This window comes from Podarcis bocagei (assembly GCF_964188305.1).
Source record: "Podarcis bocagei genome assembly, chromosome: 2".
In the NCBI taxonomy this organism is placed as follows: domain Eukaryota; kingdom Metazoa; phylum Chordata; class Lepidosauria; order Squamata; family Lacertidae; genus Podarcis; species Podarcis bocagei.
Window position 1 is genome coordinate 633,664 of NC_138126.1, and position 14,457 is coordinate 648,120.

General features: G+C 51.1%; 2 protein-coding genes across 20 annotated transcripts in view; one reads left to right on the forward strand and one right to left on the reverse strand.

Annotated features, from left to right (window-relative positions):
• LOC308580379 (uncharacterized protein) overlaps positions 1-14,457 on the forward strand; it is a 191,024-nt gene that overhangs the window by 162,494 nt on the left and 14,073 nt on the right. For 5 of the 19 annotated variants that reach the window (XR_014004818.1, XR_014004819.1, XM_081181877.1 and 2 more), the window contains one exon: positions 1,080-1,253. The exons of 1 other annotated variant lie outside the window; for it this stretch is intronic. Coding sequence is in view for 6 of the 18 variants with exons in the window: in XM_081181876.1 (XP_081038002.1) it covers positions 1,080-1,253 (174 nt within the window). In the remaining 12 variants the exon portion in view is untranslated. Of the gene's footprint in view, positions 1-1,079; positions 1,254-1,563; positions 1,610-3,014; positions 3,102-10,360; positions 10,496-10,516; positions 11,481-11,841; positions 11,988-12,033; positions 12,935-14,457 lie in introns of those variants that run through there. 13 more of the 19 variants (XM_081181882.1, XM_081181873.1, XM_081181870.1 and 10 more) reach the window with 12 other exon arrangements.
• On the reverse strand, positions 3,022-13,208 carry LOC308578695 (uncharacterized protein; the record flags this gene model as incomplete). Its single annotated transcript, XM_081179166.1, has 4 exons — positions 3,022-3,111; positions 8,218-10,361; positions 11,609-11,658; positions 13,133-13,208. The coding sequence occupies 3 exons, from the start codon at positions 13,206-13,208 to the stop codon at positions 9,432-9,434; spliced, it is 1,056 nt and encodes a 351-aa protein (XP_081035292.1). The 3' UTR covers positions 3,022-3,111; positions 8,218-9,431.

The window sequence follows — 14,457 nt, forward strand, 5'->3', positions numbered from 1 at the left end:
CTTTTTAGCCCAAAATCAGCATACCTTGGGGGTTCCGTTGCTCCTTGCTTATCAGCAAAAACGTCTGCTCCGATGTTCAGCCATTTGATGTAGCAGCTCCATCCGCACGCTACCACAAACTCCTTTATCTCCTTGCAGAGGATGAAGTACGATCCATCAACCTCTTTAGCTGCTTTCATGGATCGAAACCATCCTCTGCTACCATATGTTGGGATTCAAGCCCTTCTCATAAGAAGCTGGCAGCAGTCCAGGCACCCCGGCTTGATTCCCTGATGACCTCCCTGGCTGCATTCCCCAGCAGACGCAGGCAAGGTCTCGATCGGCGATTCTTCTCAAACGTGAGAAGAACACACCCCTCTTTCCTGCCTCCCCCAGGCAGGGGAAAGAGATAGACAGAAACGCATTTACATGCTTTTATTTCTGTCTTTGCAGCGTTAAAGAAAACGTGACTGCTCTCTCCATACTCCAGCAGTGTTGTGACAAACACACCCTGTACATCCTGTACAGCTCATATTACACTGTGAGGTAATTCCGGTGCTGCGCACTGAGAAATGACTGCCCCTCTGTTCCCACAGCAGTCCCAACATTCCCATCATGTTTACACTTCAAGCTAGGACTTTGCAGCTGCATTGCTTCATTATCGTAACAAATATATGGGGTACAGAAGTGCTCTTGCAAAAATAAAATTTATTAAATGTCTAAGTACAAAAGGAAGTCAAAAACTCTGTAGTTGCTGATAAGGGATTAAGATAAAGACAGAATGGAATTGGTTTGAGACAGACTTCGCAAGCAGGATGTAACAAAATTATCTCACCTTGAAGTCTAGCACACGGGAGGCCACACAAAATATACAATGGACTTCATAATTTATTTGAATTGTAATTGTAATTTGAGGTTGATAAAATGTGGTTTATATTGGATTTTAGTAATGGAAAAGGCATAAAAATTATTGAATACACGAAAGAAAAAATGAGGCTTCTGTTGGGAAGGGGCTGCCCCATTTGTGCTTCTCCAGGGGCAGGAGAATATCTAGGGCAGGAGTTTCTCTGAGGCTCCCTTTGTTTCTTCCTCTCTCCCAGGTCCCTGCAGCTTCTTTTGGCTCCTTGACTCTTCAGGAAGGATGAGTGAGACGGATCCTGCAAAGCTAGCGAGGATGGAAGGGGGAAGATGGACGCATGACCTGGTCCGGCTGTCTCCTGCATCCCTCCCCACAGCCTCTGAGCGTTCCCTCCCAGGGACCTCCGAGAGATCTGGTGAGTTCCAGGGGAGGGGAGATGGGGACAAGGATGGATTCAGCCAGAGAGGTATTGGGGATTCCTCAGCTTGAGGGTGGGGGGAGGCAGGCAGGCAGGCGGATTGAGATGGAGAAGGGGAGCACCTTTTTGGGCTCCCCCACCTGCCTGCCTGCCTGCCTGCTCCTTTGTCATCTGCAGGCAATTTGAGCTAGGAATACATCACAGCTCCCCACCCAAAGCGATGTTATGGCAGATCAAAATGTCTAAAACCAGTTCTGTGATCTGGATGCCTTACCAATGCCAGACAACTCACTGATCCGTCGCGCAGCACTAGAAGCCACGACTCTTTAAAGGAACCTGATCCTGCTTTGCAGACTGTATGCATGTGGGCCTCCGTGTGCTGCCTTTTTCCTTTTGTATAACTTTTATTTGCTTTTAAAAATGAGGAACATCTATATGAAGCCGCTGGGAGAGATCATCAGGGGGTTTGGACTGGGTGTCCATCAATATGCAGATGATACCCAGCTCTACCTCTCTTTCAAATCAGAACCAGTGAAGGCGGTGAAGGTCCTGTGTGAGTGCCTGGAGGCGGTTGGAGGATGGATGGCGGCTAATGGATTGAGGCTGAATCCTGACAAGACAGAAGTACTGTTTTTGGGGGACAGGGGGCGGGCTGGTGTGGAGGACTCCCTGGTCCTGAATAGGGTAACTGTGCCCCTGAAGGACCAGGTGCGCAGCCTGGGAGTCATTTTGGACTCACAGCTGTCCATGGAGGCACAGGTCAAATCTGTGTCCAGGGCAGCTGTTTACCAGCTCCATCTGGTACGCAGGCTGAGACCCTACCTGCCCGCAGACTGTCTCGCCAGAGTAGTGCAGGCTCTAGTTATCTCCCGCTTGGACTACTGCAATGCGCTCTACGTGGGGCTACCTTTGAAGGTGACTCGGAAACTACAGCTAATCCAGAATGCGGCAGCTAGACTGGTGACTGGGGGCGGCCGCCGAGACCACATAACACCGGTCTTGAAAGACCTACATTGGCTCCCAGTACGTTTCCGAGCACAATTCAAAGTGTTGGTGTTGACCTTTAAAGCCCTAAACGGCCTCAGCCCAGTATACCTGAAGGAGCGTCTCCACCCCCATCGTTCTGCCTGGACGCTGAGGTCCAGTGCCGAGGGCCTTCTGGCGGTTCCCTCATTGCGAGAAGCAAAGCTACAGGGAACCAGGCAGAGGGCCTTTTCGGTAGTGGCGCCCGCCCTGTGGAACGCCCTCCCATCAGATGTCAAAACGATAAACAACTACTTGACATTCAGAAAACATCTTAAGGCAGCCCTGTTCAGGGAAGTTTTTAATGTATGATATTTTAGTGTTTCCTGGTTTCTATGGAAGCCGCCCAGAGTGGCTGGGGGGGCCCAGCCAGATGGGCAGGGTATAAATAATAAATTATTATTATTAATAATAATAATAATAAATGATACAAATATGTAGGCTGAGTGTTTTCATGACATTTGTATATCTCAAAAATAACAGAATAAATTTGCTGGAATATCTATAATAGGAGCTCTTGCGGCCATTTAAGTGCTCAGATTAAGTGTGAGTAATAGTCATTTTTCCTCTTCTGTTACCAAGGAAACAAGACAGAGTTGGTCTCGTCATAAACATGGGAGAGCGGTTCAACATGAAGAAGGAGATTTACGTATAAATTTGAATTTAGACCAACCAGATTGAGATAACTTCTGATTGGGGAGTGTTCAGCTGACGATGTTGCTGCTTGTTTCACAGACAAGGCATGGATGTTGCTGGATCCTGACCAGACAGCTCAGCATAAAGAAGTCAAGGAGGAGAACGGTGGGATCGTGGACTCACTCGGTAAGGCTCCCTGTTGGATCATAATATCAGTTTTAATTGGAGATGGAGTGGATTCCAGAACTCAGCCGGAAAAATATCCATCCCAGATAAAAGCCAAGCAATATTTCAGTTAATACCAGCAGCCGCCCATGACCCTCTCCCGGCTGGAGAGGTGACGCGCGCCTATGGCAGGAGCCTCCATAGGCGCGCGTCACCTCTCCAGCCGGGAGAGCACGCAGGGGGCTAAAGCAGCCCCCCGCGACCCTCTCCCGGCTGGAGAGGTGACACGCGCCTATGGCAGGAGCCTCCATAGGCGCGCGTCACCTCTCCAGGCGGGAGAGCACGCACGTGTCTAAAGCAGCCCCCTGCGACCCTCTCCCGGCTGGAGAGGTGACGCGCGCCTATGGCCGCTGCTCCCTGACCTGCTCTTTCGGGCTGGTGGTGGGCTTCCCCCGCCAGCCCCAAAGAGCAGGTCGAAAGGAACCTGAAGCCTGGAGAGCGAGAGGGGTCGGTGCGCACCAACCCCTCTCGCTCTCCAGGCTTCCAAGGTAGCCGCCTGAACGCGCCTTAAACGGCACCTTGTTTTAGAGCGGGAAAACAAAAGGGGGAAAATTCTCCCACTCTCTGCGCAGAGCCTCCTGCCGCTTTGCTGAAGGGGCGCTGGGCAGAGAGCAGAAGAATTTTTTTCCCTTGTTCTCCCCCCTCTAAAACAAGGTGCGTCCTATTGTCCGGTGCGTCCTATGGTGCGAATAATACGGTAATTCTCTTCAGTTCTTCCTCTATCACAAGCATTCATTAACGTTGTTGAATAAACTTTAGCTCCATTTCTTCCTGAGGCTCTAATTCGCTTCTCTCTTCATTGCAGATAGTGATGAATTAGAAGGGAAGAACAAGGGAGACCACAACAGAATCCACATAGTGGAGAAGTCATATAAATATTCAGAGTGTGGAGAGAAGATCCGTCAGAGCTCCCAGTCCACCTCCCATCAAAGAAAGCGCTTCGTTCAGAGGGATAGCCTCACTTCACACAAAAGACCACAGAGTAGGGAGAAATTGTATCAGTGCAGAGAATGTGGAAAGAGCTTCAATCGGAAAGATCACCTCACTTCCCATCACAGAATTCATACTGGGGAGAAACCTTTTCAATGCCATGAATGTGGAAAGAGCTTCAGTCAGGGAACCCATCTCACCTCCCATCACAGAATTCATACAGGGGAGAAACTTTTTCAATGCCATGAGTGTGGAAAGAGCTTCAGTCACAGTAAGACACTCACTTCTCATCAAAGAATTCATACAGGCGAGAAACTGTTTCAGTGCTTGGAATGTGGGAAGACCTTCAGGCACAGCGCCACACTCTCTTCTCATCAAAGAATTCATACAGGGGGGAAACCCCATCAATGCTTGGAATGTGGAAAGAGCTTTCGTCAGAAAGGTGATCTTGCTTTGCATAGAAGAGTCCATACCAGGGAGAAACCCTATCAGTGCTTGGAATGTGGGAAGAGCTTTAGTGTCAGAAACAGTCTCACTTTTCATCAAAGAATTCATACCGGGAAGAAACCCTATCAGTGCTTGGAATGTGGGAACAGCTTCAGTAAAAGCTCGAATCTCAAAACCCATCAAAGAACTCATACAGGAGAGAAACCCTATCATTGCTTCGAATGTGGGAAGAGTTTCAGGCAGGGGCCTGAGCTCACTTCCCATCACAGAATTCACACAGAGGAGAAACCATTTCAGTGCTTGGAATGTGGGAAGAGCTTCACTCGGAACGGTCGCCTCACTTCCCAGCAAAAAATTCATACAGAGAGAAAACCAAAAAAGAAAAATACTAAAGCTAAAATTATTAAACAACGCTTACAAAACACAATTATATAGAAAAGAGAAAGGGGGGGATAACTAAAAATACCCTTTATCACATTTGTATCATATCACCTTGCCAACAAAGGTCGGTATACTTAAAGCTGTGGTTTTCCCAGTAGTGATGTATGGAAGTGAGAGTGTGACCATCAAGAAGGCTGATTGCCGAAGAATTGATGCTTTTGAATTCTGGTGCTGGAGGAGACTCTTGAGAGTCCCATGGACTGCAAGAAGATCAAACCGATCCATTCTGAAGGAAATCAGCCCTGAGTGCTCACTGGAAGGACAGGTCCTGAAGCTGAGGCTCCAAGACTTTGGCCACCTCATGAGAAGAGAAGACTCCCTGGAAAAGACCCTGATGTTGGGAAAGATGGAGGGCACAAGGAGAAGGGGACGACAGAGGACAAGATCATCATATATATATCATATCATTCATCAACCCATAGACAGGCCACCCCCACCTCTCCCCTGTGTGACCCCCTCTTCTCCCCATCTCCCACCCTGAGAGATCCTTCCTTCCCTGCGTTCCTTGCAGGTCCCTCGCACCTCCAACTCTCCTATTCCTGTGTGTGTCCTCCTAAATTCAAAATAAAGGCATCTTAATATAAAAAATACAAAAAGAGATGAAAAGGAAACTCCCATAGCCGTCTGAAAATCATCTGTAGCAGCAATTATTCAGAATATGCTCTCCAGAATAATCCCAGCTGCATTTAGTATCCAGCCTTTTTCCTACCCTTCAGCAAGATGACTTTTCCTACATCCTACATCTCCCTCCCTAGCCCAGCCTTCACATCTTATCCACTCAGACAGTTCAATATGACTCTTATAATGATTGTCTAATAATCCAAATTGGTATTTCTCCAGTTTCAGTAAAGCCTTATTAAAACTGTTCCAACAAATCTCAGCCGAGTCACAATCCCAAATTACGGTCTCTTTGAATGTTCATCCAATCCTGCTTCCTCCTCTTCTTTTCCTAATCTTTGGACATTTTAATCCACTGGGGATGGGGAAGAAGGCATCTTAATCCCCTTTCCTCAGAGTCTCCCTCATACGAGATCGTAGGTTGCGTGGTTAAGAGTTTCCGTTGCACTGAATCCCCTTTTGCTGGCTGTATATTTACATATATCTGCCAATCCCGATCCTGCTTGCTGGTGGGCGAGCGATTTTCGGCATTCCCCTCCCCCCCCCATTACTACCTGTGTAAATTTTGAACCTCATTTTGGGGTCAAAAAAGCTCATCTTATACACAGAAAAATACGGTTGTGTGCCCTCCCACACACACCTGGAATGAGAGACGGAGGCACTTTACTGACAGAATGGCATTTCCCTGGCACCTCCTTTCCTCCCAGGAGCTCCTCCTTCCACAACAACCCTGCCAGGCTGGCCTCTTGCATGTCGCCCCCTTTCCAGCAGGCGAAGCTGCAGGGACCACTCACTTCCTGGCCCTCCAAAAATGGAGGATACCAGGCATCTTCCAACTACGGTCCACGGGCTGGATCTGGCCCACCAGGCTTGTAAATGTGGCCTGCGGATCCTGCCACCTGCTCAGATTGGGATATGCCAATCTTGCTCAAGTCAGTGTCCCCTACTCCAAAAAGGTTCTCTCCCACAATCCCAAAGAGAACACAGGCCCCCATCAAGAGTCTCCCAGAGCATGTGCAGTCAGATTTCAGAGATGCTTTTGTTGCAATTCCTGTCCTGCGGGGGGTTGGACTAGATGACCCTCAGGGCCCCCTCCCAATTCTACACTTAAATAATTTCACAGCACGGAAGTGAGGAGGGGCAGGGACTGTCAGAAAGGGGGCTTTTGCTATGCACAGATCTGGCCCCCTCCTTAAAATCACAGCTGTGAATCTGCAGGATGCGAAGCCAAGCAGACCCCTGACCCCAAAAAGGAAGGGGAAGGGGCTTCCAACAAGGGGCCGGAGGGGCAAGACTGGGCAGCGAAAGAGGAGGGACCCAGGAGTCCGGGGGCCTACGATCCACTTTGCCCTTTCAATGGGATCTGGAGACAGGCAACAAACCAAGCCAGGACCTGGGTTGCCCAAAGTCCGTTACTGCAGAAAGAAGAGAAATCCATGAGATTCTGACCCGATTCGGAGAGAAAACGTTAGCTGGCTGGGGGTTGCAGTTGCAGGAATTGCTCCACAACAACCCTGTGAAGCAGGCAGACTGGATCCTTACCCCCCCCCGCCCCCCCTGCGAGCTTCACCATGGCCAGGGACTGGGGATTTGAACCCACATCTCTGCCAGGGCCTAGTCTGGCCCTCTCACCACTGCACCACACTGCCTCTCAGTGAGTGGCACAGAGATATGTTTTTAAAAGAATAGAAAAATGAGGAATCAAGAGAACTCGACGAGGAGGAAAATGAAGCAGGGAAAGGTTAATGACCAGAAAACCCAACGAAATGGACAGGAATACTTGAAAGCATGCAGAAAGCTAAAGATCAACATTTCTGAGCCGCTGGGCAGGGATGTTTTTAGCAGGCGACCAAAGAGAGTCTGGCCAAGGCGCCTGGTTGGTATCAAGAGGCAGGGAGTTCCAAAGAGCCTTGGAGCCGGGAGGGACACCGAGGGTCATCTAGTCCAACCCCCTGCAAGGCAGGAATCTTGAACCCAGAACCCTGAAACCAAGAGTCTCAGGCTCTCCCAGCTGAGCTTCTTGTACTGGCAAATGTGGGAAAGGGGAGTCAATTGGCCAGTGCCAGTTCTGCCAATCAAAGGCGTCAGGTAGTAGTGGGGAGGTTTCTCAATTGCTTTTACTGTCAATATTGCCATGGTCTTAATAGATTCTGAATCAGGGGTCGGCAAACTACGGGCCCTGGGCAGGATGAGGCCCAGCCATTTAAGAACCTGCCGCAAAGCCGGAACCCCCCACAAAACTGAGACTCCCGGCAACGGGAGGAAGAGGTCAAGCGACGGCGCCTCTGCCAATCAAACGCTGCGCTCGGTTGACCTCAAGTAGTCAACCCAGCAGATGCATTTGATCCAGAGATTTCTGCTTTCCGCTTGCCCCACGGTGCCCCCTATCTCCCGCCCCCCAGGAGGGTGGAACCGATGACATTGGACATTCCTCATTTAAATCATGGCCTTTCTGCCCCGCCTTCTCCCAGGGGCTCAAGGCGGCTTCCCTCCCCTTCCCCTGCCATTCCCCCGCGCTGACCCTGCCAGGTAGGCCTGCCTGAGGAGCACCGACTGGCCCTCGGTCCCTCTCTCCCAGGCTGCTGGCGCAGGGCTCTAACCGCTAGGCTGCGCTGCTCCCCTTCCGCTCGCCAGGTGGTACCTGCGGTGGTGGTGACGCTGCTGACGCCATCCTGCTGCTTCCAAGGCGGGGCCTCCTCCGTGTGCAGGACGCTGCTGACCCCGAACTCGGCGTCGGGGGCCTGGATGCTGGCGATGAGCCACTTGCCCCTCTCCAGGGCGCGGGGGCAGCCCCCTCCGCCCGCCAGCCCCTCCGCCCAGGGGACAAAGTGGGACTCTTGCGGTGCGTAAGCGTTGATCTCGCAGGAAGATTCAGCCTCGCTGGCATCCGGACTCAGCCAGGGCGGGGGGGTGGCCGAGGCCTGACCGCCCCACAGGGCCCCAGAGGGGTCTGCCGGGGGGACAAAGCGGGGGGAGGTGAACCAGTGTCGGGGGGGAGGGGATGACAAGCCTGGTCTCTCCACTGCCGGACCCCCCAACCTACATCGCAGGGGGTTGGAGTGGATGACCTTTGGGGTTCCCAACTCCACCGTTCTGGGTCAACCAGTTCAGTTCAACTCACAGAATCACAGAATTGGAAGGGACCCCCGAGGGTCATCTAGTCCAACCCCTGCGATGCAGGAATCTCAGCGAGAAGAAGATGCCCTCTAAGGAGGATTTGTTTTGTCTATTTAATGGGATTTAAATGCCAGTTAATAGACTAAAAGAATCAAGCAGTTTTGTACCCCTGAAAAGTGGAAATGTTGAGGTTGGAAAACAATATATCCATAATTAGCATAAGTAGATTAAATTAATCCACAACAATAGGACTCCTGAGTTCTTGAGATGATTTCTTTTGTCCGTTTACTGTATTTATTTTTCCCAATTGGAACTATAAAATGGTGATTTTCTTGAGTCAAAATGAGAGTAACCCTGAACAATTTTTAGAAAAAAAGCACTGTACCTATATACCAGAGAAGCATGTATGGAACTGTAGTTGTCTGCATATATAGTGATATATTGTAATATACCTCCCACCCCTTTTTTATTTCTTTGTTCTCTATTCACTTTTTATTTCCCTTTTTATTACTCAAGTATTCTCAGTTTAAATTGTGTGGTTGAACCCGGAGCCAGGCCTCTCGGCCCTCATCATCACTTCGCTGTATTCCTATCCCCGGGGCTTCTGGGGGCTCTGGCACCCAGCACAGTTATTGCAAATGATTTTAAGCCCTAAGAGTTTAAAATAGATATAGAAATAAGGAAGCTGCCCAAGGCCAACCATGTTTGGGCCTGTGATGGACAGCAGAGCCGGGCCAGTCAGCGGGCTTCGTCCTTCAGAAATCCCCCCCTGGGGTGGCTGGAGCCTCGCTCTGATTGGCCGCCAAGGCAGCGGGGGCGGAGCCAGCCCTTTTGGCGGGAAAAGGCAAGGCGCCTTTTCTGAGGGATGGTCTGAGGGGGGAGCTTGGAGGGGAGAAGCTGGGGGGAGCGGAGGGAGACCCCCAAGAAGGAGGGCTGAGGGGACCCCCTGGGTGTGGGGGGCGGAGGGAGACCCCCAAGAAGGAGGGCTGAGGGGACCCCCTGGGTGTGGGGGGCGGAGGGAGACCCCCAAGAAGGAGGGCTGAGGGGACCCCCTGGGTGTGGGGGGCGGAGGGAGACCCCCAAGAAGGAGGGCTGAGGGGACCCCCTGGGTGTGGGGGGCGGAGGGAGACCCCCAAGAAGGAGGGCTGAGGGGACCCCCTGGGTGTGGGGGGCGGAGGGAGACCCCCAAGAAGGAGGGCTGAGGGGGCCCCCTGGGTGTGGGGGGCGGACTGAGAGGGGGGAGGGAAGGGAGACCCCCAAGAAGGAGGGCTGAGGGGACCCCCTGGGTGTGGGGGGCGGAGGGAAACCCCCAAGAAGGAGGGCTGAGGGGACCCCCTGGGGGTGGGGGGCGGACTGAGAGGGGGGAGGGAAGGGAGACCCCCAAGAAGGAGGGCTGAGGGGACCCCCTGGGTGTGGGGGGCGGACTGAGAGGGGGGGCGGAGGGAGACCCCCAAGAAGGAGGGCTGAGGGGACCCCCTGGGTGTGGGGGGCGGACTGAGGGGGGGAGGGAAGGGAGACCCCCAAGAAGGAGGGCTGAGGGGACCCCCTGGGTGTGGGGGGCGGAGGGAGACCCCCAAGAAGGAGGGCTGAGGGGACCCCCTGGGGGTGGGGGGCGGACTGAGAGGGGGGAGCGGCTTGCGAAGGGTTAAATCGAGCAGAGCTGGAGTCCTAGAGAGGACAGGAAGTAGAGACGGCAGCGGGCGGGTCCTCCCGAGCAGAGTCCCCTCCCTCCGCGCCCCTTCCGGCCTCTCTTGTCTGTCTCCTCCCCGGGCTGCCTCGGTTTCCCTCCTGGGAAGAGTCCGGTGAGTCTCCTCTCTCTCTCTCTCTCTCCCCTTGGGGTGCCTGGGGGAGAAGGGGGTCCCGGGGCTGCAGGGGAGACCCCCAAGTCTGGGAGCAGAGGGTCCTGCTGCCCCCTGGGGGAAATGGGGGCGCCCCTGCCAGAGCCCCACGGGAAGCCTCTCTGGAGCCCCTCCGGGGAAAGAGAGGCTGAGCTGGCTGCCCTCCATGAGGCAGTGCAGGGAGGAGGGGGCTCGGGGGGGGGGCAGGTCGGCAAAGCTTCCTCTCTCGGACCCCTGGAGGGGTGCCCTGTCTCCGGGGACCAAGGAGCAGGCAAGCAGAGCCATGGGGTGCTTCCTAGTTTGGGGGCTGCTCACCCCCCTTGCTGGACAAAGACTGGACCCCATCCCTGAGGGCGTCAAGGAAAGACCCCTCTGGAGAGCAGACCAGACTCCGCTCCATCAAGCCTTCCTGCCTTGCAGGGGGTGGGACCCTTCTTCCGACCCCCCTCTCCCTTCTCTTGCTGACTCCCCTGCAAGACTCTGGGCCCCCATGGAGCCTCTCCCCTTCACCCCCCTCCCTGGCTCCAAGACCTCCCTGCTGATCCCCTCTGGGATTAGGGGATTAGGCTTTCCCACAAGACATTTCCAGAAGCAGCTTGGCCCCGTCCATCAAATATAGTCTTCCATCACATTGCAAAGGAAAGCATGGACAGTTCAAATACATCCCTTGGTCTTGTCTGGGCTTGGTCCCACTATAGAGTGGGTAGGGATTGTGATTGAGACGGTTATCTATCTGCCACTCTTGGGGCAGGATCTCACCGGTCATGACTCCTTGGGAAGGCCCTATACACCTCGAGGATTACGGTGGGCTCACTCGCCCCTCCCCTTATGCCTCACTTCCCTGGGTCCGAAATGCCATTCGAAACGAGAAGATTGAAACAACGATGTGACTTCTTATGAATTTCTAAAGTTTAACAATATGTAGCTGCTTCAAAGTGTGGATCCAAGGGTATGTGGCAGAATAGTAATGGGGAACCCCCGTCTCCCTTGCGGTTAGTCTGGATCAAGCTATAAAGAATAGGTAAAAATTGATTTTGAAAAGAGAAGAAAAATTGGAGACATAATAGGTTGAAATACATAATCATAAATGAGGTCTGAAAGAGGGTTAGAATTTGCTGAATTTGATTCTGTAAAGGGGAACACAAAAAAGGGAGATGTGAGGAAGTCAAGAAAGAGGGTTATATAGATATTAAGTTAAAATTTGGATTTTTTCTTTTTTATGTTTTTCTGTTTTTTGTGATGTATTTTTTCCTTTGTTGTATGTTTGTCTTATTATATAAAATCTTAATAAATATATTTAAAAAACAAAGGAGCAGAGCTGCATTCCTAGAGAGGACAGGAAGGGGAGGGGGCAAGGTCCTCCATGGCTAAATTCCCCCCTCCTACATCCCTTCATGCAAGCAGAGAGGAGGCTGCTTTCTTCTCTCTCCTTTGCAAAAGCCCCTCCTGGACTCCGGTGAGTCTCCTCTCTCTTCCTCCTGAGGGTGCAATGGGGAGAGGGGGGTCCCAGGGGGGCAGGGAGGGGGCATGGGGGTCCCTGCTCAGATCATGCGGGGGGGGGGAGACCCCCAAGTCAGGGAGCAGAGGGTCCTCCTTTGTCCTCTCTGCCAAGCCAGGGAGGGGGCGAGTTTGCAAGAAATATGCAGCTCTGCTCTTCCTCGGGATCCAGATGCTGCCTTCATTTTTGGGGAGGGGGCTTTGGATCAAGGAAATAAACCCCCTTCAGGTTTGGAGATAAATCACATTTGTGAACAGAGGATGCAGCCAGACGGGAACATTCCACGTGGGGGGAGCTCAGAGAGAAGAAAAGCCCATCTGCATCTGCACAACTGGATCACTTCCTCTGTCCCAGAAGCAACAACACATGTCTCTCCCCTGTCGGTCTCCACACCCACGGCTGGCGCTGTTACCTTCCAACAACTGGATCTCACTCCCAAAAACACACTCTTCCGTGGTCTCCTAAGACAGATGGATGGATGCCAACCAACCAACATTCCCTCCCCTCCCCCTCCTGGTGCCCCTTGAAGTTGGCTTGAGGGCAGGGGGAGGGGCCACCCCACCAGATGAAGGGAGAGGAGGTCCTTCCATCTGGAAAATGGGAATGCTTGCAAAGATTTACCTGAAGATGAGTACCGTATAGATAATAAAACTATTATTATGTGAATTCCCCCACTTACACAAAGATTAATACCCATCATTTAAATACACAACAAAATTGTTTCAGAAAAGAACAGAGCAATGTTTAGAAGATCATCTTTCTTCTCCCTTTTTCCCGTAGGGTCCAGTGTGCTTTGAGACGTAGCTGTTCCTTTCACAGACGAGGACTGGGCTTTGCTGGATTCTGACCAGAGAGCTCTGCAGAAGGAAGTCAAGGAGGAGAATCCTGGGATCGTGGCCTCTCTGGTAAGGCTCCCTGCTGGATCATGAGATCAGTTTTGAAATTCCATACAGATCTCTGAAGGACAAACCTCCTCTATTTTGAGGGAGCCCCATAGCGCCACCTGCAGCATCTGAGATGTTAATACACCCACAACTCTCCATAGGAGATGCATCTCCTGTTCTGTCTGGGAATATTCTTCCACCAGTCCTGCCTTTTCCAACCAGGATGAGGCTTCTCTGAGCTGCCCAGGCCTTCTTCCATGTAGGCTTCAGAGATCTTAGGGACGTGGAGGTACATCCTGTCAAATTTTCTCAAATTTTTTTCTCAAAAAAGGCAGTAATTCATTTCCCTTCTTCCTCTTTCACAAGCAGTCATTTGCATTGTTCAATCATTTCAGGCTCAATTTCTTCCTCAGCCTAAACATAATAATAATAATAATAATAATAATAATAATAATAATAATACTGCCATATAACAGCAGATTGTAGGTGGTGAATTGGAGAGGAAGAAGAAGGGAGAGAACAAGAAAAATCCACACAATGGAGAAACCATATAAATATTCAGAGTGTGGAGAGAACTTTAGTCGGAGCTCCCAGTCCACTTCCCATCAAGGAAAGCTCTTCGTTCACAAGGAGAGCCTCACTTCACATGAAAGAACTAACGGGGGAAGAAATTAGTGCTTGAAATGGGGGAAAAGCTTCCTTCGCAGCTCCACCCACAGTTCCCATGAGATACTTCATACAGGGGAGTGTTTGGAAAAAATCAGTTTCCATTAAATAAATCACAGAAAGGATAATCACAGAATTTTAGAAAATGGTATAAGGCATATGGTATTTCTGGTATAAGGAAACTTGATGAGGAATTAAGGGGAAAGACATTGTTGACCCGGAGTAGTTACAAAATGCATGTTCTCTCCCCAAGTGCCACAGACCCTCCTCCAAAGAGAGCTTCTCTGAAGAAAGCCCAAGCAAAAATTACTCCATTTTACGTGAAGAAGGAAAATGAGGAGGTGGCTAAGAAACAGCAGGAGCCAGATCCTATTACTGACCTTATAGGATCTCTCAGCAGCTCCAAGGATGAGCAGAAAGAGGTTTTGGGCCCAGGCAGCTCAACTGCTAAGTCATCTCTGGCACTGAGACCAGGAGCTCAAGCGACTCAAGGCCAAATTCAGGCTAAACAAGTAGAGGAACTAATCTGAAAGAAAAATTCAGAACTATCCTCAGGAAATGCTAATACAAGGATAAAAGACTCCTTCTCCCAAGCCTCTGGTGCAAATGAGGAATTATCCGTCATTGGGTGACTTGTACTGCTAACGAGGGACATAGAATGCATAAAATCCTTTTTGGCTGACTGTAATAAAATTCTTACCATCCTGATAAAGGTAAAGGTAAAGGTACCCCTGCCCGTAGGGGCACTTGTAAAACCTTCTGGAATAAAGTCTGGCAGAGAGTGTGGAACCGGATAATACAACAATATCTCTTTCCCTACCATTAAAAATAGATGAATAAGGGAGGTTTAATTGGTCCACATGGCAAAAGGAGGTCTA